The sequence below is a fragment of the Salmo salar genome, chromosome 25, assembly GCF_965601325.2.
Source record: "Salmo salar chromosome 25, fSalSal1, whole genome shotgun sequence".
Classification (NCBI taxonomy): Eukaryota; Metazoa; Chordata; class Actinopteri; order Salmoniformes; family Salmonidae; genus Salmo; species Salmo salar.
The window spans coordinates 36,969,139-36,992,499 of record NC_138315.1 but is presented as its reverse complement, the minus strand read 5'-3'; the positions used below and the strand labels follow the sequence as shown (position 1 = coordinate 36,992,499).

Below are 23,361 nucleotides of genomic sequence, written 5' to 3'. Positions count from 1 at the left end.
AAGGGGTAAGGAAGTAGGAATATGGGGGGAAAAAATGTCAGAGAAAAGTTAGCTAATCCCACAGAAGCAACTGTATATAGAACAGTCTATTTTATTGACAACAACACAACACTGTAACTCATTCTCCTACCTGGATCTCCAGGGGGTCCTTTTGGGCCACTCTCCCCTCGTACCCCCTCTGGTCCTCGGATACCCTGAGGACCTGGAGCACCCCTCTCTCCTGGCATCCTGGGGGGTAGTGGGGCTGGGCCCTGGTTACCTGGGGCTCCTGGATAACCTGCAGGACCAGACCAGGCCACACACAGTTTGTACATGAGAAACAGGCAACTTTCATTATAATGTAGGTGATTTTCAGGTGAATTATAGTGTGGAGAGTGATATCAAACAGAGTGAGATGACATCCTTACCTGTGAGTCCAGTACTTCCCTTTGGGCCGGAAGGACCTCGGTCTCCTTGGAAACCAGACCTACCAGGAAATCCCATCATCCCTTGATCTCCCTTCACACCTTTGCGACAAAAGCCATGGCTGTTACTTTTACTGTTTCAGTGAAAGGTTAAACAGCTCAATATTCCCTGTCAGCTCAATATTCCCTGTCTGTCAAAAGTGAAACAGATAACAAAACATAATTCTGGATTGTATTTTGGAATTTCTCCTCTATACTATAATCTATACTATAATCCTACACTCTTATGAAAAAGGGTTCCAAAAGGATTCTTCGGATTTCACCATAGGGTAACCCTATTTGGTTCCATGTAGGAATTCCAAAATGTAGGAATTCCAAAACAGAATCCAGAATGATGTTTTGTTATCCTACGGGGACAGCCAAAGAACCCTTTTAGGTTCTAGATAGCATCTTTTGTTCTAAGAGTATATGATCCGTACCTTTCTTCCCAGACACTCCGCTCTGTCCTTTGTATCCTGATGGTCCCTGATCCCCCTGCTTTCCTTTCAGACCAGGGAATCCAGTGACGCCATACTGGCCAGCTAAACCCTTCTCTCCATACGGAGAGGGCTCACCAGGGAAACCACGGGGCCCAGGGTAACCTGCAAAACAAAACAAGCATTATTAGCACACCAAATACACACACAAAACACTTCACACACTACACATCCCAGAGGATTAAAAACTGTCAGTTAATCTACTCTAAATCTACACATTCCACTCCGTCATTGTCTACTCCACCTGGCAGTCCTTTGGGTCCAGGGAAGCCAGGGTCTCCTGATGGTCCAGGTCTGTCTGAGGTGCCCTGTGGCCCTTGGGGGCCCTGAAACCCTGGGGGTCCCACCTGGCCCTGGTCACCTGAGGAAAAGAAGAGAAGAGGGAGGTCTTAGACACTATAAAACACAAAATGTCCTCCAAACTTTGTAACAAAAAGATACAATGTTTCTTTAGGAGCAGTGACTAACCTGGTTGTCCTTGAACTCCCTTCAAACCCAGCGATCCGGGTGTCCCGACCTCAGAGTTGGGTATACCTGTCTCTCCCCTCGCTCCCTTAGCACCGGGGTCACCTGGGGTTCCAAAGTTATCCTGACCTGGAAGTCCAGGGATGCCCTTCTGACCCTTCAGCCCATCCAATCCGAATATACCCTTTAGTCCCGGGAAACCTGCAGAGAGGAGCAGATCAAACACAGTGTTAAGGCAAAGGTTTTTTGTGTGTGTGTGTGTGTGTGTGTGTGTGTGTGTGTGTGTGTGTGTGTGTGTGTGTGTGTGTGTGTGTGTGTGTGTGTGTGTGTGTGTGTGTGTGTACCTCTCTGTCCAGGGATGCCTGGTTGTCCATGTTTGCCTGATTCTCCGGGGATCCCAGGCCATCCCTTCGTACCCTGGTTGCCTGGAAACCCTTGTTGACCATCAGATCCTGGAGACAACAACCACAGAGAGTCAGACAGGTAACAGTCAGACACAGGCAATGAATGACACTCATTCTAATAATGTGAGCAACAGGGCAGGAAGTCAAGTCTCTTACCTATAGGTCCTCCTGTGCCAGGTTCACCTGGCATGCCCTTCATCCCCTCAATACCATGGAAACCTCCACCGCCCCTGTCTCCCAGATTCCCAATGTAGCCCTTCTGACCTGTAGGGAGAGACGAGGGCATCAGGAACACTGTTACCATGGTAACACTTCTCAGAGAGCATCTTAAGTAGACTCATTTTCTTCATCTGCACTGATCTGATAACATAGAATAGGTAAAAGCAATATGGTGGAGGCCTACCAGGTATTTGCTCTCACCAGTCCATGCAGATGTAGGATCTTAATTTGACCAGTTTTGAAGCAGGAGTAAAATAATCCTGAAGCAGGATGATTAGATTATACATATATACAGTACCAGTCAAAAGTTTGGACACACCTACTCATTCAAGGGTTTAACTTTATTTTTACTATTTTCTACATTGTAGAATAATAGTGAAGACATCAAAACTATGAAATAACACATATAGAATCATGTAGTAACCAAAAAAGTGTTAAACAATTCAAAATATATTTTTGATTTTAGATTCTTCAAAGTAGCCGCCCTTTGCCTTGATGACAGCTTTGCACATCCTTGGAATTCTCTCAACCAGCTTCACCTGGAATGCTTTTCCATCAGTCTTGAGTTCCCACATATGCTGAACACTTGTTGGCTGCTTTTCCTCCACTCTGTGGTCCAACTCATCCCAAACCATCTCAATTAGGGTGAGGTTGGATGATTGTGGAGGCCAGGTCATCTGATGCAGCACTCCATCACTCTCCTTCTTGGTCAAATAGCCCTTACACAGCCTGGAGGTGTGTTGGGTTATTGTCCTGTTGAAAAACAAATGATAGTCCCACTAAGCGCAAACCAGATGGAATGGCGTATCGCTGCAGAATGCTGTGGTAGCCATGCTGTTTAAGTGTGCCTTCAATTCTAAATAAATCAGTGCAAAGTACAGATTTCCACCGGTCTAATGTCCATCGCTCGTGTTTCTTGGCTCAAGCAAGTCTCTTCTTCTTATTGGTGTCCTTTAGTAGTGGTTTCTTTGCAGCAATTCGACCATGAAGGCCTGATTCACGCAGTCTCCTCTGAACAGTTGATGTTGAGATGTGTCTGTTACTTGAACTCTGTTCAAGCATGTATTTGAGCTGCAATTTCTGAGGCTGGTAACTCTAATGAACTTATCCTCTGCAGCAGAGGTGAAAAATAATACAATGGCGCTGGATGCTGTTTTACGGTCTCCTAACCAATTGTGCTATTGTGTGTGTTTTTTCACGTTATTGTAGCTTATTTTATACATAATGTTCCTGCCACCGCCTCTTATAATTGAAAATAACTTCTAGATATCAGGACAGCGATTACTCACCTCGTACTGGACAAAGAGTTTTTCTTTAACGAGTCGGACACGAAGGATTTACTTCAGACACCCAACAAGGCCCAAATCCCTGAGATTCGCATGAGAAAGAGACTGAGATATCGGGGACGTAGTTCGGGATGCCTTGTAAGGATTCGACGGCGAATGGGTAATTTACCTCTACCATCAGTCCTATTGGCCAACGTACAATCACTGGATAACAAAATAGACGAACTACGATCATGTATATCCTACTAACGGGACATTAAAAACTGTAATATCTTATGTTTCACCGAGTCATGGCTGGCAGGGTTCACGCTGCATCGGCAAGATAGAACAGCCACTTCCGGTAAGACAAAGGGTGGCGGTCTGTGTATATTTGTAAACAACAGCTGGTGGACAAAATCTAATAGTAAGGACGTCTCAAGGTTTTGCTCACCTGAGGTAGAGTATCTCATGAGAAGCTGTAGACCACACTATTTACCAAGAGAGTTCTCATCTATATTCTTCGTAGCTGTCTATTTACCATCACAAACGGATGCTGGCACTAAGACCATGAGCTGTATACGGCCATACGCAAACAGGAAAACGCTCATCCAGAGGCGGTGCTCCTAGTGGCTGGGGACTTTAATGTAGGGAAACTTAAATCCTCTGGTGATGTGGAGGTTAATCCAGGCCCTGCAGTGCCTAGCTCCACTCCCACTTAAATCCGTTTTACCTCATTTCTACCAGCATGTTAAATGTGCAACCAGAGGGAAAAAACTCTAGACCACCTTTACTCCACACACAGAGACACATACAAAGCTGTCCCTCGCCCTCCATTTGGCAAATCTGACCATAATTCTATCCTCCTGATTCCTGCTTACAAGAAAAAACTAAAGCAGGAAGCACCAGTGACTCGGTCAATAAAGAAGTGGTCAGATGACGCAGATGCTAAGCTACAGGACTATTTTGCTAGCACAGACTGGAATATGTTCCGGGATTCTTACAATGGCATTGAGGAGTACACCACATCAGTCACTGGCTTCATCAATAAGTGCATCGATGATGTTGTCCCCACAGTGACTGCACGTACATACCCCAACCAGAAGCCATGGATTATAGGCAACATCCGCACTGAGCTAAAGGGTAGAGCTGCCGCTTTCAAGGAGCGAGACTCTAACCCGGAAGCTTATAAGAAATCACGCTATGCCCTCTGACGAACCATCAAACAGGCAAAGTGTCAATACAGGACTATGATTAAATCCTACTACACCGGTTCTGACGCTCGTCGGATGAGCTTGCAAACTATTACAGACTACAAAGGGAAGAACAGCCGCGAGCTGCCCAGTGATACGAACCTACCAGATGAGCTAAATTACTTCTATGCTCGCTTCGAGGCAAGCAACACTGAAGCATGCAAGGGAGCATCAGCCGTTCCGGACGACTGTGTGATCACGCTCTCCGTAGCCAATGTGAGTAAGACCTTTAAACAGGTCAACATTCACAAGACCGCAGGGTCAGACGGATTACCAGGACGTGTACACTACGAGCATGACCTGACCAACTGGCAAGTGTCCTCACTGACATTTTCAACCTGTCCCTAACTGAGTCTCTAATACCAACATGTTTCAAGCAGACCACCATAGTCCCTGTGCCCAAGAACACTAAGGTAACCTGCCTAAATGACTACAGACCCCGTAGCACTCACGTCTGAACCCATGAAGTGCTTTGAAAGGCTGGTCATGGCTCACATCAACACCATTATCCCAGAAACCCTAGACCCACTCTAATTTGCATACTGCCCCAACAGATCCACAGATGATGCAATTTCTATTGCACTCCGCAATGCCCTTTCCCACCTGGAAAAAAGGAACACCTATGTGAGAAGGCGATTCATTGACTACAGCTCAGCGTTCAACACCATGCTACCCTCAAAGCTCATCACTAAGCTAAGGACCCTGGGACTAAACACCTCCCTCTGCAACTGGATCCTGGACTTCCTGATGGGCCGCCCCCAAGTGGTAAGGGTAGGTAAGAACATGTCTGCCACGCTGATCCTCAACACGTGGGCCCCTCAGGGGTGCATGCTCAGTCCCCTGCTGTACGCCCTGTTCAATCATGACTGCATGGTCAGGCACGACTCCAACACCAACGACACAACAATGGTAGGCCTGATCACCGACAACGATGAGACAGCCTATAGGGAGGAGGTCAGAGACCTGGCAGTGTGGTGCCAGGATAACAACCTCTCTCTCAACGTGATCAAGACAAAGGAAATGATTGTGGACTACAGGAAAAGGAGAACCAAGCACGCCCCCATTCTCATTGACAGGGCTGTAGTGGAGCAGGTTGAGAGTTTCAAGTTCCTTGGTGTCCACATCACCAACAAACTATCATGGTCCAAACACACCAAGACAGTCATGAAGAGGGCACAACAAAGCCTATTCCCCCTCAGGAGAATGAAAAGATTTGGCATGGGTCCTCAGATCCTCAAAAAGTTCTACAGCTGCACCATCGAGAGCATCCTGACTGGTTGCATCACTGCCTGGTATGGCAACTGCTCGGCCTCCGACCGCAAGGCACTACAGAGGGTAGTGTGTACGGCCCAGTACATCACTAGGGCTAAGCTTCCTGCCATCCAGGACCTCTATACGAGGCAGTGTCAGAGGAAGGCCCTAAAAGTCTAGGTCCGAAAGACTCCCGAACAGCTAATCAAATGGATACCCAGACTATTTGCATTGTCCCCCCGCCTTCTTTTACGCTGCTGCTGCTCTTTGTTTATTATCTATGCATAGTCACTTTAATAACTCTACCTACATGTACATATTACCTCAATTACCTTGACTAACCTGTGCCACCACACATTGACTTTGTACCGGTACCCCCTGTATATAGCCTCGCTACTGTTCTTTTTTACGTATCTATTTTTTACTTAAGACCTATTTTTCTTAAAACTGCATTGTTGGTTAAGGGCTTGTAAGTAAACATTTCACTGTAAATGCTACACCTGTTGTATTCGGCGTATGTGACAAATACTATTTAATTTTATTTTATTTAACTCTGGGTCTTCCTTTCCTGTGGCAGTCCTCGTGACAGCCAGTTTCATCATAGGGCTTGACGGTTTTTGCTACTGCACTTGAAAAAACGTGAAAAGTTCTTGACATTTTCCGGATTGACTGACCTTCATGTCTTAACGTAATGACGGACTGTCATTTCTCTTTGCTTATTCTTGCCATAATATGGACTTGGTCTTTTACCAAATAGTGCTATCTTCTGTATACCACCCCAACTTTATCACAACACAACTGATCGGCTCAAATGCATTAAGAAGGAAAGAAATTCCACAAATGAACTTTTAACAAGGCACATCTGTTAATTGAAATGCATTCCAGCTGACTACCTCATGAAGCTGGTTGAGAGAATGTCAAGAGTGTGCAAAGCTGTCATCAAGGCAAAGGGTGGCTACTTTGCAGAATCTCAAATATAAAATATATTTTGATTTGTTATACACTTTTTTGGTTACTACATGATTCCATATGTGTTATTTCATAGTTTTGATGTCTTCACTATTATTCTACATTGTAGAAAATAGTAAAAATAAAGAAAAACCCTTGAATGAATAGGTGTGTCCAAACTTTTGACTGGTACTGTATATAAAGAAGTGATTATTTCTAACAGGAAATTAGTTTTGATAGGCTACAGCTATAGTTTAGGTGTGATATCTAGTGAGAGAAAGAAAACTGCGGGTTTTCAGTGAATTTATGTAAATCAAGAGACTCATTTGAATTTCCTGCGACAACAGAGTGATGAAATTAAGATACAACATCTGTAGTTCCTAGTGCAAATGAAGGAAGCCAGTCTGAATAAGTGACTCACCTGGAACCCCAGGGAAACCATCCTCCCCCCTCAGTCCTGTGGAACCGGGCATGTCGATTACGGCACCCCCCTCACCTGGAAAAGGAATCAATGACGTATTTCAGCAAGTACCTTTTACTACTCATTCTTTCTTCTGTGGAACTGTTAAATAGGCCTGGGACTTTAGCTTAGAGTCCAAGTGCTTAACAAAGAGTTTTGAACTGCTGGAAAGCGGAGTTTGGATGACTACTGGCGTCTACGGTACTGTACGTATCCATGAGTTTTGGGACGGACAGGGGGCGTCATACCTTTGACACCCTTCACTCCTGGATCTCCCGAGGATCCGTAGGCACCAGGGTTACCTTTATCCCCCTGAAAAACACACAGAGAGATACAGCATTAGATCGGACAGAGATGTCCATCTGTTCTAACCTGGTTGTTGAACATGTTTAGCATGAAAACTACAGGTGCAGGCTGCAGCAGAGACACAATAGGAACCAGACAACATGGGCTCACCCTGGGACCAGACATCCCGGGAAAGCCGCTGATTCCGTTTGATCCTGTCAGACCAGGCATTCCTTTTGGCCCCGGAAGTCCCTGCGCGCCTGGGTTGCCTTGGAAACCCTTCTCATCACTGGGGTCTCCAGGAACGCCGTGGTAGCCCTCCATTCCCGGAACACCGGGAAAACCTTTAGGACCTGTGGAAGAGAGAGAGGGAAGGTGAAGAGGGGATCGAATGAGACTAGTGAAATTAAAAGGAGGATGAGGAGGACAGAATGTGAATAAAGAAGAGAGGGGGGATAGGGAGTGCATGAAGCCTGAATATCCCTACTCGCCTCTGGGTCCAGTGAATCCGATCTGTCCTGTGGTTCCATCTTCTCCCTTTGTCCCCTTCATGTCTTTGATGATCTGACGAGGGATGTGGGGTTTCTCGCCAGTTGGACCCCTCAGACCACGGTCACCTAGGAGACAGCGGGGGTGAGAGTGAGGGTCAAATCAGATAAAAGGATCGAAAGAGAAAGTGAGGGACAGGGAAAGAGAGCAGTAGAGCACAGAAAGACACACAATTCTAATGGCAGTTCAGTCTCACCCTTTGAACCATAGTCGCCCATGTTTCCTTTCTGTCCAAATTCGCCGGGGTTGCCAGTCTCTCCTTTCTGTCCAGAGAAGCCCTTCAGGCCCGACACACCAGGCATTCCTCCAAACCCTGACATGCCACGAGACCCTTTGATACCTGGAACAGGAAGCGACATCTCAAGTCAGGAGGATAGTCCTCACATCAGCATCTAGTTATGATATACACTGCGTATACCAAACATTAAGAACACCTTCCTAATATTGAGTTGCACCCCTTTTGGATCTCAGAAAAGCCTCAATTCGTCGGGGCATAGACTCTACAATACTGGCCCATGTTGACTCTAATGCTTCCCACAGTTGTGTCAAGTTGGCTGGATGTTCTTTGGGTGGTGGACCATTCTTGATACACATTGGAAACTGTTGAGCGTGAAAAACCCAGCAGCGTTGCAGTTCTCGACACACTCAAACCGGTGCCCCTGGCACCTACTACCATATCCCGTTCAGAAAGGCACAAAAATATTTTGAATGGTACACATGTCTCAAGTGTCTCAATGTTTAAAAATCCTTCTTTAATCAGTCTCCTCCCCTTCATCTACACTAATTTAAGTGGATTTAATAAGTGACATCAATAAGGGATCAGAGCTTTCACCTGTATTCACCTGGTCAGTCTATGTCATGGAAAGAGCAGGTGTTCCTAATGTTTGTATACTCAGTGTATTTCATTCCTCACTGCAAAACTCTAGTGTGACATCACATCATCATATCAACTATTCATCAGAAAATGACATGTGGACTGTGAGAGTATGACCATATATGACCACTAACTCTATAAGTAGAACATTGCACAGAACATGACTCCACTGTGTATAATAACTTACCCTTGAACCCTGGCAGGCCAGAGTGTCCTGTAGGTCCAGGCACTCCGGGGTCACCCTGGTCTCCGGTGTTTCCCTCAGCGCCCTGACTACCAAACTCCCCCAGTGTCCCCTTCAGTCCTATGGGCCCTGGTGTGCCAGGGTCCCCCTGATCACCCCTGTTTCCGCTCAAACCTGGAAGAGACACATACACAGTGTATTAGGTTTTATCTCTTTAAAGCAAACAGAAAAAAGTTAAGAAAGAGAAGTTAGTCAGTCATGTTTCTGACCTGGTTGTCCGGTGCTTCCTGTTGGTCCAGGGACACCAGCCTGTCCGGGTACACCTGGCCAGCCATACTTCCCAGCAGCTCCCGGTCCTCCTTGCTCCCCCTGCAGACCTGAAGGACCTACGTCGCCCTTGAACCCAATCATACCAGGCATGCCATCCATCCCTAAGAGAGAAGGGCAGAGAGAGGCCATTACAATAACTATACAGTGCATTCGGAAAGTATTCAGACCCCTTGACTTTTTCCACATTTTATTACATTACCGCCTTATTCTAAAATTGATTCGTGTTTTTGTCACCCATCTACACACACAATACCCCATAATGACAAAGTAAAAACAGGTTTTTAGATTTTTTTGCAAATGTATTAAAAATAAAAAACAGAAATATCAAATTTACATTTTAGTCATTTAGCAGATGCTCTTATCCAGAGCGACTTACAGTGGTGAATGCATACATTTGATACCTTTTTTCTCCGTACTGGTCCCCCGTGGGAATTGAACCCACAACCCTGGTGTTGCAAACACCATGCTCTACCAACTGAGCCACACGGGACCACAAATCAAACTTTATTTGTCATATGCGCCGAATACAAGCCCTTAATAACCAACAATGCTGTTCAAGAAAGTTAATAAAATATTTACCAAATAAAGTAAAGTAAAAAATTCTAAAAAGTAACACCATAAAATAACTATAATGAGGCTATATACAGGGGGTACCGGTACTGAGTCAATGTGCGGGGGTACAGGTTAGTGGAGGTAATTTGTACATGTAGGTAGGGGTAAAGTGACTATGCATAGATAATAAACAGCGAGTAGCAGCAGTGTAAAAACAAATAGGGGGGGGGGGTGTCAATGTATAGTCCGGGTGCCCATTTGATTAATTGTTCAGCAGTTGTATGGCTTTGGGGTAGAAGCTGCTAAGGAGCCTTTTGGTCCTAGACTTGGCGCTCCGGTACCGCTTGCCGTGCGGTAGCAGAGAGAACAGTCTATGACTTGGGTGACTTGAGTCTTTTACAATTTTTAGGGCTTTCCTCTGACATCGCCTAGTATATAGGTCCTAGATGGCAGGAAGCTTGGCCCCAGTGATGTACTGGGCCATACGCACTACCCTCTGTAGTGCGCCTTACGGTCAGATGCTGAGCAGTTGCCATACAACCGGTCATGATGCTCTTGATGCTGCAGCCATAGATTTTTTTGAGGATCTGGGGACCCATGCCAAATCTCCTGAGGGGAAAAGGTGTTGTCGTGCCCTCTTCCCAACTGTCTAGGTGTGTTTGGACCATGATAGTTTGTTGTTGATGTGGACACCAAGGAACTTGAAACTCTCGACCTGCTCCACTACAGCCCTGTCAATGTAAATGGGGGCCTGTTCGGCCCGCCTTTTCCTGTAGTCCACGATCAGCTCCTTTGTCTTGCTCACGTTGAGGGATAGGTTGTTATTCTGGCACCACACTGCCAGTCCTCTGACCTCTCCTATAGGCTGTCTCATCGTTGTAGGTGACCAGGCCTACCACTGCTGTGTTGTCAGCAAACTTAATGATGGTGTTGGAGTCGTGTTTGTCCACACAGTCGTGGGTGAACAGGGAGTACAGCAGGGGACTAAGCACACACCCCTGAGGGGCCCCAGTGTTGATGATCAGCGTAGCAGACGTGTTGTTGCCTACCCTTACCACTTGGGAGAGGCCCGTCAGGAAGTCCAGGATCCAGTTGCAGAGGGAGGTGTTTAGTCTCAAAGTCTTTAGCATAGTGATGAGCTTTGTGGGTACTATGGCGTTGAACGCTGAGCTGTAGTCAATGAACAGCATTCTCACATAGGTGTTCCTTTTGTCCAAGTGGGAAAGGACAGTGTGGAGTGTAATTGAAATTGCATCATCTGTGGATTTGTTGGGGCGGTATGCGAATTGGAGTGGGTCTAGGGTATCTGGGATGATGCTGTTGATGTGAGCCATGACCAGCCTTTCAAAGCACTTCATGGCTACCGACGTGAGTGCTACGGGGCGGTAATCATTTAGGCAGGTTACCTTCACTTCCTTGGGCACAGGGACTATGGTGGTCTGCTTGAAACATCTAGGGGAGAGGTTGAAAATGTCAGTGTCAACTTTCCAGTTGGTCCGCGCATGCTTTGAGCACACGTCCTGGTAATCCATCTGGCCCCGCGGCTTCGTGAATGTTGACCTGTTTAATGGTCTTGCTCACATCGGCTGCCGAGAGTGTTATCACATAGTCGTCCAGAACAGCTGGTGCTCTCATGCATGCGTCAGTGTTGCTTGCCTCGAAGCAAGCATAACAGATATTTAGCTCGTCTGATAGGCTCAAGACACTGGGCAGCTCGCGTCTGGGTTTCCCTTTGTAGTCCGTAATAGTTTTCAAGCCCTGCCACATCCGACGAGCGTCAGAGCCGATGTAGTAGGGTTCAATATATTTAAAAAATAATAATTTTGTACCCCCTTATTTTTAAATGTTTTATTTCGTGGTATCCAATTGGTACAGTAGTTACAGTCTTGTCTCATCGCTGCAACTCCCGTACGGACCCGGTAGAGGCGAAGGTTGAGAGCCGTGCGTCCTCCGAAACACAACCCAGCTAAGCCTCACTGCTTCTTGACACAACGCTTGAGTAACCCGGAAGCCAGCCGCCAATGTGTCGGAGGAAACACCGTACACCTGGCGACCGTGTCAGCGTGCATTGTGCACGGCCCGCCACAGGAGTCGCTAGAGTCCTTTAGGTGCCTTTTGGCAAACTCCAAGCGGGCTGTCATGTGCCTTTTACTGAGGAGTGGCTTCCGTCTGGCCACTCTCCCATAAAGGCCTGTTTGGTGGAATGCTGCAGAGATGGTTGTCCTTCTGGAAGGTTCTCCCATCTCCACAGAGGAACTCTGGAGCTCTTTCAGAGTGACCAACGGGTTTTTGGTCACCTCCCTGACCAAGGCCCTTCTCCCCCGATTGCTCAGTTTGGCTGGGCGGCCAGCTCTAGGAAGAGTCTTGGTGGTTCCAAACGTCTTCCATTTGAGAATGATGGAGGCCACTCTGTTCTTGGGATCTTCAATGCTGCAGACATTTTTTTGCAACCTTTCCCCAGATCTGTGCCTCGACACAATCCAGTCTTGGAGCTCTACTGACAATTCCTTTGACCTCATGGCTTGGTTTTTGCGCTGACATGCACTGTCAACTGTGGGACCATATATAAATCATGTCCAATCAATAACATTTACCACAGGTGTACTCCAATCAAGTTGTAGAAACATCTCAAGGATGATCAATGGAAACAGGATGCACCTGAGCTCAAATTTCGAGTCTCTTAGCAAAGGGTCTGAATGCTTATGTAAATAATGAATTTCTGTTTTTATTTCTAATGCATTTGCAAAAAATTCTAAAAACTTGTTTTTGCTTTGTCATTAAGGGGTATTATGTGTAGACTGATGAGGCAAAAAAATGATTTAATCAATTTTAGAGTAACGCTGTAAAGTAACAAAATGTGGAAAAAGTGAAGGGGTCTGAATACTTTCCAAATGCACTCTTGAAAAGGTGGAGAAATTGTAGTTTTTCATTTTGCAGATTTGTTATGGTATTAGTACCCACCTGGGTAGCCCTCGTTTCCAGGCTCTCCGCTGAACCCTTTAGGTCCCTGCTCTCCAGGAAGACCCACTTCTCCAGGTTGTCCGGTCGACGCTCCCCAGATCTCCCCGTGAGGTCCCTTCTCTCCTGGCTCCCCGTTCCGACCATGTTTACCTGGCAGACCTTGGGTTCCAGAATTACCCTTTGAGCCGGGCTGACCCAAGTCTCCATGGAGGCCCCTAAAACCTGGGAGAGAGGACCAGACCCTTAGAACTACCAGCAGTATTAAAGCACTAGGGGCGGATTCCGACCAAAGTTAAGTTTGTGTAAACGTAATTCCCTTCTTATGCACTTTTCTCTCTATGTGTATTCTGACCTAGAACGTAAGCATGAGAATAGCATGCTATTCACAAGCTATTTGATTGGGGTGGTGATTGAATAACTGAAGGTGTGGTGTAGGTGTGTCTACAGATATTCTGACCTTGACTTCATTCCGTAATAATTCCACCACCTTCACGTGCAAGGAAACCATGAATAATGTCTAGCGAACCTACCTGTTCCAAGTGGAAAAAGCATCTACTTTCTTCCTATAGAAATAACACCACTAACCATGCACTGTCATTTACAACTTGATAAGAGCTATTGGTAAGAGCAAGGTAAATGAGTTATCCATTTGGATAAGGGAATTATAAATAGAAATTACACTTGTTTTAGATCTGTTTTACCTTATAATTGCTGGAGACAAATGTGAAACCAGTCATATGGCAGCAAACTGAAGCATATCAACATATCAACTTTCCCATAGTAAAGTTTATTAAATGCTGTGCCATTATGCAGCATTTAAATTGTACAGCCTTTTAACTTGCAGGGATGGGCACTCTGGAATGTCTAAATTATAGGCTACCCCGACCTTCTCTGTTTCCTATTTCTATCATGTTAAATATTAGCCACTATCAGTATCGACCATCAGTAGGCCTAATAACCACACATATTCAACTGCCAATTTACTGTTAGTTCCCTTCAGTTGGTATACCTTATCATTCCATTTTATTTCATTGTTTCGTTTACCTTCATTTGCTTCCTCTGTAAACGGCGTCACGGCCGTATGGTTGTTGGTGAGAATCATTAGTAACAGCTCATAATATATCTTTTTTAAAGACATATACGCTAATTAAATCATTATGGAGCGGAGCGCAGACCATAGCCGTAACAGTTTGAACCCGATGGTTAGTGCAGGCAATAGATGAGGGTATATCCTACTAATTTACAGTATTCTCCCTATTATAATTTGATGTACACTAATCTTCCAACATTACTATGGGTTGAAGAACTGAATATGGCAACTTTCAGAACCACTGTATTTTTGATTCATCAATATATTTTGTGCATAAAGTCTCTCCAAGCCTGTTTTTTTATGATTCATAAATACTTTCCTAACCCTAAATAATCTACAAGATCAGAGTATTTTGAAATGTACCAATTGGTGCTGAAACGGAGAAGAATATGCATATATTTAGATGGATTTCTTTCATTGATCCTTATATTCTGAACCCATTCTTTCAATATATTCTCGCGAATCTGTCGATTCGGTACACCGTACTTAAAGGGATGGCTTAAGATAAATGTACTGAAAACCCTTTTGAATGAAAACTCCACCAGAAAATCTGTTGGCCAGCAAATGGGAGGGTTTTCAGCATTTGAATGAAATGTATTCAGAGAGCAAAAGGTAGCCACACCTACAGAGCACGTTACGTGACTGAATAATGTATGTCTGAATACCAAATACTGAGAAATGTGTAGGAAAGTCGTGCGTAGGAAAGGCGCAAATGTTCCAAGTCTGAATCGGTCCCTAGGCCTAAGTGCATCCATTACAAGTGGGAGTAAATGTACATGTGATCTGCTCTGATGCTATGTGTATAATACACGCTCTAGAATGCCCTTCAAGCCAATCAGAAACGAGTATTCAACAATGCCATGGTATTTACACAGGCAGCCCAATTCTGATCTTTTTCCCAGTAATTGGTCTTTTGACCAATCAGATCAGCTCTTTCGCCATTGTAAACACAGCCATAGACTAGTATAACAGTTAAAGCAGCAAAATCATCACCTGGATATCCTGGTGACCCTCCTCTGCCTTGATCTCCAATCTCTCCTTTGGCCCCGTTATCTCCAAGTAGACCTGTTGATCCTTTTTGACCTGGGAGACCTGAAGCACAGACAAAAGGACATACAGGAAGCTAGACATCAATTTGGATCTTGACAGGAAAAAACAGGGCATATGACACATGTTCTGTTTTGCATTCTAAAAGCTAAAAGCTTACCTAGGAAACCTTCTAACCCGTGGGGTCCTGGTGGTCCTGGCATACCGGGTGGTCCAGGTATGGCATCGCAATCACCTGAGTAAAAAAATAACACAGAGATTGTATCAACAATTACTAGAAGAACGGTTCTCACAGCAGCCATTTTGGATCTGCTGCTTCACTGCTCTACTGCACACTTCAGTGGTTTTTGCCTGCTTTTTGCATTGGTTCGACAATATAGTTGCTCAGTGTGGATTGTGAATCAGAGCATAGCAAAAATAAAATAACATACATATTAGCCAACTAACTGAAGATGAGACTATAAGGGGAGAAACCAGTTACAAAAACACCATTAAAAAACCTGCATTTAACTCTAACTCTATACACAGTGACTGGAAGCTAACCCAAGACACAAAGGCTATGGAAGCAAAGCACCAGTCGTGAAGTAGAGTAACTTGATCAAAATGCTGCTAGTCCAGCTACCTGTGATGTCATTCTGTTCTCCATCTCCTCTCGGACTACAGCCAGACCCTCCTTTCAATGGCAATGAGAGAGAGATTGGAGAGAGAGCGATAGAAAGAAAAAGAGATGCATTCGAAATAAGGGTTAGAAAAAGTTCAAGCATGATCTCAAACATGTACTGTTGTGGCTGGATTGAGGGATGCAGACGGACTGCATCAGGGCCCGTCTGGAGAGAGAGGTGAGGAAAGATGAAGGTGGAAGAATCATTTCGATCATGGACACAAGGGTATAAGAACTTCTCACACACCCCCATTCATGACAAGGCCTTGGAGTCCACAACTGCAACTAGTCTTTCTGTTGTTCCCACAAATAGCGGAAGTGGAGAGAGATAAAAGGAGAGGAAGAGAGAGAGAGACAGAGAGAGAGAGAAAGAAGGATAGATAGGGACGGAGTGAATGCACAAGAGATAAAGACAGAAGGAGAGGGTGATTGGGGAAGAGAGGGAGAGAGAGAGAGAGTGATTGGGAAAGAGAGGGAGAGAGAGAGAGAGAGAGAGAGAGACAGAAGGAGAGAGTGATTGGGAAAGAGAGGGAGAGAGAGAGACAGATGGAGAGAGTGATTGGGAAAGAGAGAGAGAGAGAGAGAGAGAGAGAGAGAGAGAGAGACAGAAGGAGAGGGTGATTGGGGAAGAGAGGGAGAGAGTGAGAGACAGAAGGAGTCAGAGTGACTGGGAAAGAGAGAGAGAGAGAGAGAGAGAGAGAGAGAGAGACAGAAGGAGAGAGTGATTGGGAAAGAGAGGGAGAGAGAGAGACAGATGGAGAGAGTGATTGGGAAAGAGAGAGAGAGAGAGAGAGAGAGAGAGAGAGACAGAAGGAGAGAGTGATTGGGAAAGAGAGGGAGAGAGAGAGACAGATGGAGAGAGTGATTGGGAAAGAGAGAGAGAGAGAGAGAGAGAGAGAGAGAGAAAGAGACAGAAGAGGGAGAGGGTAACACACCTGGATCTCCAGCTCGACCTTTGATACCAGCATGACCCCGCTCCCCATCATCGCCTTGCAACCCTCGGACCCCTTTAGTGGCACCTAGAACCTGCCCTGGTTCTCCCATCTGTCCCAACAACCCAGGCAGACCCGGCCGGCCCTGATAACCCTTTTCTCCAGTGAGCCCAGCAGGTGCATCTCCCTAGAACAGAGAACACAGGATAAATAAATTCAGAACATATCCCTCAGTGTTATGCTAAAGATCTACACAGCTGCATTGACTTAAACAGCTATTATTATCAATAAAAAAATAAAGTAGATATCTAGTGCTTATAATGTTTGAATAGGTTATATACAGTATATGCAGTATATCTGAAAGTAAGTGGGGACACTGTGAGGTGGGAAAGAGAGACTGTACACTCTTAGAAAAAGGGTTCCAAAGGGGTTCTTTGGCTGTCCCCATAGGAGCACCCTTTTTGGTTCCAGGTAGAACCCTTTTTGGTTCCAGTTAGAACCCTTTTGGTTTCCATGTAGAACCCTCTGTGCAAAGGGTTCTACGTGGAACCCCAAAAGGTTATACCTGGAACCATAAAGATTCTACCTGGAACCAAAAATGATTCTTCAAAGGGTTCTCCTATGGCGACAGCCGAAGAACCCTTTTAGGTTCTAGATAGCGTGTTTCTTTCGATGAGTGTAGGGAGTTCTTACTGAAGGACCACGATTCCCAGGGAATCCATTGATCCCACTGGGCCCAGGGAAGCCCTGCATTCCTGGGTCACCTGTCGCACCTGGGTCTCCTGGGTCACCGGCATATCCTGTAGAGTTCCCACACAAACACACTAGTTTACACATACACTTACACCAGTGGAGGCTGATGAGGGGAGGATGGCTCATAATAATGGCTGGAATGGAGCAAATGGAATGGTATGAAACACACGGATGTATCTGATACCATTCCATCAATTCCGCTCCAGTTATTACCACGAGCCCGTTGAGCCGTTCTAACAATTAAGGTGCCACCCACCTCCTGTGACTGACATGCATAATGGTGTGTCACACTCACCACTGTATAAAGGCTGTACAAGTGTGTGAAAAGAAAGTGAATAAGAATACTTCACCTTTCTCTTTGGCCTGAATTAACTCGCCCTTCCTGCCCTTTGGACCCGGTTGTCCTGTGGCACCAGGGAACCCCTGATGAGGAGGGAGAGAGGGGGGCATAGAGTAAGGGATTAGGAAGCCAGTGAGAGACAATTTGATGGACAAGTTAAGAAAGACAAGGGTGTTTATGATGAATGTTGCCCTATTGTAAGTTTCAAGTTTTATTAGTTGTATGTACGGGATACACATGCTATACACCGTCCAAAGAAATGTTTACTTGCAGGTTCCTTCTCGACAACAAGAAATAATACGAACATAGAGTAAATGCCTCAGTAGCATAGAATAAACATTTTAGCATAAGTATAATACAAAAAATACTCTATTTATAGTCTAATATTTACACATGTTTTGGGGAAGAGGGGATTGGGGGGCAAGTGTTTAAATTGTGGAGTATTTAGCAATCATAATACGTCTGGTAGCAGCTGTTATGGTGTGTGTGTAGCATTAATGTATATGTGCGTATGTCTGTGTGTGTGGGTGTGTGAGTGAGTGCATGTTTGTTGTGAGGTAGATGTTGTCAAGCTAAGGTGGTGTTAATTGTTCTTACAGGCAGTCCGATGACACCTCTGGGTCCTGGCTCTCCTGACTCTCCCTGCTGACCAACCTCGCCACTCATTCCAGGGTCGCCTTGGCTACCATCAGGGCCGGGCAGGCCCGGAGGGGAATGGACAATGTTGCACTCGCACAACCCGTGATCACCTAAAACACACACATTCCGATCAGCTATACTGTAACACATAACGTGATCAAAGTGCAGAAATACGCATTACGTTGTGAACACGTACCTTTCAGTCCTTTTCTTCCCGCAGAGCCTGGCCGCCCTCTCGGCCCTGAAAATCCCTTGTAGAAGTCCGCCCCTGTAGATATTAAGACATACACACACTCCACAACAATCCTTAAAGTAACTGTCCAGTAAAAATCTTACTTTTAAAAGTTAATATTCTGTCAACTCCCAAATAATTTAGTTGACTATACTTGTATTTGTAGCCAAACTATAAATTGGAGAGAAAAAACCCCACCTCAAACATGTATCTCATGCAGACCATTTAAAAAATGCTTGCTATTTCCTCATAGAACATGATGTCGGCTGAGCTAGCCAATCAGCGGTCTACCCGCATTCATATTTTTATTGACTGGAATACACCCACATCATTCAAACACAGGAAAGCTTTTTAACATACTTAATAAAAATGTTCTATTATATTGGAATTAATGATATGTCATCTTTCACAGAAATCTGGAAACACTGGACAGTTACAGTGGGGGAAAAAAGTATTTGATCCCCTGCTGATTTTGTATGTTTGCCCACTTACAAAGAAAGGATCAGTCTATAATTGTAATAGTAGGTTTATTTGAACAGTGAGAGACAGAATAACAACAAAAAAATCCAGAAAAACACATGTCAAAAATTGTATAAAATGATTTGCATTTTAATAAGGGAAATAAGTATTTGACCCCTCTGCAAAACATGACTTAGTACTTGGTGGTAAAACCCTTGTTGGCAATCACAGAGGTCAGACGTTTCTTGTAGTTGGCCACCAGGTTTGCACACATCTCAGGAGGGATTTTGTCCCACTCCTCTTTGCAGATCTTCTCCAAGTCATTAAGGTTTCGAGGCTGACATTTGGCGACTCGAACCTTCAGCTCCATCCACAGATTTTCTATGGGATTAAGGTCTGGAGACTGGCTAGGCCACTCCAGGACCTTAATGTGCTTCTTCTTGAGCCACTCCTTTGTTGCCTTGGCTGTGTGTTTTGGGTCATTGTCATGCTGGAATACCCATCCACGACCCATTTCCAATGCCCTGGCTGAGGGAAGGAGGTTCTCACCCAAGATTTGACGGTACATGGCCCCATCCATCGTCCCTTTGATGCGGTGAAGTTGTCCTGTCCCCTTAGCAGAAAAACACCCCCAAAGCATAATGTTTCCACCTCCATGTTTGACGGTGGAGATGGTGTTCTTGGGGTCATAGGCAGAATTCCTCCTCCTCCAAACACGGCGAGTTGAGTTGATGTCAAAGAGCTCCATTTTGGTCTCATCTGACCACAACACTTTCACCAGTTGTCCTCTGAGTCATTCAGATGTTCATTGGCAAACTTCAGATGGGCATGTATATGTATTCTTGAGCAGGGGGACCTTGCGGGCGCTGCAGGATTTCAGTCCTTCACGGCGTAGTGTGTTACCAATTGTTTTCTTGGTGACTGTGGTCCCAGCTGCCTTGAGATCATTGACAAGATCCTCCCGTGTAGTTCTGGGCTGATTCCTCACCGTTCTCATGATCATTGCAACTCCACGAGGTGAGATCTTGCATGGAGCCCCAGGCCGAGGGATATTGACAGTTCTTTTGTGTTTCTTCCATTTGCGAATTATCACACCAAATGTCGTCACCTTCTCACCAAGCTGCTTGACGATGGTCTTGTAGCCCATTCCAGCCTTGTGTAGGTCTACAATCTTGTCCCTGACATCCTTGGAGAGCTCTTTGGTCTTGGACATGGTGGAGAGTTTGGAATCTGATTGATTGATTGCTTCTGTGGACAGGTGTCTTTTTTACAGGTAACAAGCTGCGGTTAGGAGCACTCCCTTTAAGAGTGTGCTCCTAATCTCAGCTCGATACCTGTATAAAAGACACCTGGGAGCCAGAAATCTTTCTGATTGAGAGGGGGTCAAATACTTATTTCCCTCATTAAAATGCAAATCATTTTATAACATTTTTGACATGCGTTTTTCAGCATATTTTTGTTGTTATTCTGTCTCTCACTGTTCAAATAAACCTACCATTAAAATTATAGACTGATCCTTTCTTTATCAGTGGGCAAACGTACAAAATCAGCAGGGGATCAAATACTCCCCCCCCCCCCCCCCCCCCCACTGTACTTTAAATATCACCCTATACAACATTTTAATAAAATATCAAAATGAATCTCTTTCATGTCCACACTCACATGATCCTGGTGGTCCGGGTGGGCCCCCGAGCCCAGGCAGGCCATTGATACCTGGGGGTCCGGGGCTGAGGGCAGGGATACCTAGCTCTCCAGGTGCACCCATCTCTCCCTTTACCCCCGGCTCTCCGAACGGACCCCACAGATCCACCACTGTTGGAACATAGAAGATGAGGGAGATAGGAGAGAATGAATGAATGATTACTGAGGAAACCAAACGTTTGAAAAACACAAAACACAACTACACCATACATCATCTTGTTTTAAGACTTGTTAACAATAGAGTTTTAAAAATTGTTATTCTAACATTACAGTAAGTGCAATAGACCAATCTACTAGCTAAGTAACACTACGGATCACTGACTGGATAAGTGAGGGTTTGGCACTGACCTTGTTGATCATGATCCTTCCTGGCAGGAGGTCCAGGGCGACCTGGAAGACCTTTCTCCCCCTGCAGACCCCTCTGGCCCTGGGGACCCAGCTGTCCAGGAGGACCAGGGGGACCAACTACACCTCCCACCCCAATCCCAAAATGGACACCAATCAATATCTATATAACAATCAATGTTATAACAATATAACAGTAAGGAACATAATATAAAAACTCCCATATTCAATGAAAGGTTGACTACCTGGAGTAAGACGATACTGTATATTGATAGACTTGTTGAGAGTGTAGCTAATTGACTTGAATGGAAATTGACTCGTTGATTGAAAGTGATTGATGATTTGATTGGTTAATCATACCTCTGTCCCGCCCTCCTGAGGGACCATCATGATAAATCAGCTCCCCTGGTTCTCCTCTGGCACCCTAAAAGCCACAACACCCATCTGTTAAAACCTACTATATCGTTTCTGTGTGTAAGGATTTCAATGACTAGTGTCTCTCAAAGCTCAAAACTGTGATGTGAGTATTAACTGTAGGACCACCTTTTGACCATCTCTGCCCCTCAGTCCTGGTTCTCCCAGGTCCCCCTGGAGACAGAGAGATAGGAAGGGAGGAAGAGAGGAAGCAGGAGGGAGGGAGGGAGGGAGAGAGAGAGAGAGAGAGAGAGAGAGAGAGAGAGAGAGAGAGAGACAGAGAGAGAGAGAGAGAGAGAGAGAGAGAGAGAGAGAGAGAGAGAGGAATATGAATAGAGGGGGAGGGAAGGGGGATAGTTAGACAAAGTGTTCAACAGCACCACCAAGAGGAAAAAAGATGCAACTGCAACACCTCTATTGGCCCATACAAACCTATGCAAAGACCAAAACATTCTAGTGTAATTATATAAGTGGAGTCTGATGAGGGAAGGACGGTTCATAATAATATCTGGAACTGTCTGTTATGGCTGGAACGGAGTGAATGGAATCAAATGACTTTGTTTGATACCGTTCCATTTACTCCATTCCAGCCATTATTATGAGCCATCCTACCCTCAGCAGCCTCCACTGAATTATATAGAGGTCTTGGCATTGTTTGGCTACACACTCATACCCTCAGTCCTTGCTCTCCATCCAGACCAGGGATGCCCTTAAAGAACACACATAAACATTCAACAGGTCAGTATGTCACAAGCAGTGACAGGGGCAGGTTAATATGTTTATGTGCAATGCATACAGTATAATGTATGTATAATATTTATATGATACTAACCCGTTGTCCAGGCATCCCTATAACACCAGTCTCTCCTTTGTTGTCAGCCTGATAAGAAACAAATAACAGAGATGAGTTAGTCAACAATAATCTACAGTGCTAACATGTCCCATTGTGACTACACATGTTAGGATGGAGCACGGTGTTATAAAGACCACAGGAGAAGAGAGGTCACTTACCTCAGGACCAGTATCACCTTTCAACCCTTTCTCACCCTTTATGCCCTGGAGTCAGAGCAGAACAGCATTAGAGTGATTCAGTCAACACACAATCAAAATCACTGGGAAAACATCCATATTAATTGTATGTTTTTGAACATATTAAAGTGGAGTGTGGAGCTGTACTGACATTGGGTCCAGTAAATGGACCGGTCTGGGAATGGGTGGAGTTCCCTTGGGGACCAGGCTTTCCAGCGTCACCCTGTGGCCAGAGAGGGAAGTGCAGTAAGAAAATTACAGCAGAGATGAGGACAGCATTGACAATCATTATTTTTTATAGTCAAACACATGAAGTGCTGGGCAGTAGAAACGATATAAAAATCGAATTAAAGTGCCTGTAGCCACTCACAGGTTCTCCTTTGACCCCTTTCAACACTTTGGTCATGGTGCCCTGAGCAGAAAACACACCAGGTTAAAACATCCTTAGAATTACGTTTATCTCATTCACTAGCCATGCGCGAGAGATGAAACATACACCTTACCTTTGGACCAGGAAGACCAGGATACCCCTGTGGGCCCTGAGACAAACCAGAAGAATGATTAGGTATCTTCTACAGAGTATGTCACAGAAGGTTGTATACGGTATAAGGTACAGCAACGCATTCACACGCATGCACACACAAAACACACACACACCACTAACCTGTGGTCCCGGGAGTCCTCTGTAGCCAGACTGACCTGGGTAACCCTGAGGACCCTGAGAGAGAGAACGTCAGAATACAATGCAATTTATAACATGTAGTATATCAATAGTATAATAT

General features: G+C 45.1%; 1 protein-coding gene across 2 annotated transcripts in view; it reads right to left on the bottom strand.

The window, feature by feature from the left end:
* LOC106586671 (uncharacterized) overlaps positions 1 to 23,361 on the bottom strand; it is a 127,395-nt gene that overhangs the window by 2,954 nt on the left and 101,080 nt on the right. Inside the window, exons 10-43 of one of the 2 annotated variants that reach the window (XM_014174188.3) lie at positions 23,244 to 23,297; positions 23,083 to 23,118; positions 22,950 to 22,991; positions 22,731 to 22,802; positions 22,562 to 22,606; positions 22,383 to 22,430; positions 22,224 to 22,259; positions 21,680 to 21,724; positions 21,497 to 21,560; positions 21,140 to 21,262; positions 20,753 to 20,902; positions 18,596 to 18,667; positions 18,358 to 18,509; positions 17,771 to 17,843; positions 17,361 to 17,467; positions 16,671 to 16,854; positions 15,697 to 15,747; positions 15,235 to 15,309; positions 15,021 to 15,119; positions 12,938 to 13,159; positions 9,364 to 9,525; positions 9,098 to 9,268; positions 8,233 to 8,376; positions 7,979 to 8,104; positions 7,659 to 7,840; positions 7,451 to 7,514; positions 7,164 to 7,238; positions 1,966 to 2,073; positions 1,750 to 1,857; positions 1,409 to 1,606; positions 1,185 to 1,301; positions 884 to 1,045; positions 408 to 506; positions 131 to 277 (exon numbers count right to left, since the gene is read on the bottom strand). In XM_014174188.3, coding sequence (XP_014029663.2) covers positions 131 to 277; positions 408 to 506; positions 884 to 1,045; positions 1,185 to 1,301; positions 1,409 to 1,606; positions 1,750 to 1,857; positions 1,966 to 2,073; positions 7,164 to 7,238; positions 7,451 to 7,514; positions 7,659 to 7,840; positions 7,979 to 8,104; positions 8,233 to 8,376; positions 9,098 to 9,268; positions 9,364 to 9,525; positions 12,938 to 13,159; positions 15,021 to 15,119; positions 15,235 to 15,309; positions 15,697 to 15,747; positions 16,671 to 16,854; positions 17,361 to 17,467; positions 17,771 to 17,843; positions 18,358 to 18,509; positions 18,596 to 18,667; positions 20,753 to 20,902; positions 21,140 to 21,262; positions 21,497 to 21,560; positions 21,680 to 21,724; positions 22,224 to 22,259; positions 22,383 to 22,430; positions 22,562 to 22,606; positions 22,731 to 22,802; positions 22,950 to 22,991; positions 23,083 to 23,118; positions 23,244 to 23,297 — 3,613 coding nt within the window. The remainder of the gene's footprint in view (positions 1 to 130; positions 278 to 407; positions 507 to 883; positions 1,046 to 1,184; positions 1,302 to 1,408; positions 1,607 to 1,749; positions 1,858 to 1,965; positions 2,074 to 7,163; positions 7,239 to 7,450; positions 7,515 to 7,658; positions 7,841 to 7,978; positions 8,105 to 8,232; positions 8,377 to 9,097; positions 9,269 to 9,363; positions 9,526 to 12,937; positions 13,160 to 15,020; positions 15,120 to 15,234; positions 15,310 to 15,696; positions 15,748 to 16,670; positions 16,855 to 17,360; positions 17,468 to 17,770; positions 17,844 to 18,357; positions 18,510 to 18,595; positions 18,668 to 20,752; positions 20,903 to 21,139; positions 21,263 to 21,496; positions 21,561 to 21,679; positions 21,725 to 22,223; positions 22,260 to 22,382; positions 22,431 to 22,561; positions 22,607 to 22,730; positions 22,803 to 22,949; positions 22,992 to 23,082; positions 23,119 to 23,243; positions 23,298 to 23,361) is intronic. The other variant, XM_014174189.3, reaches the window with a different exon arrangement.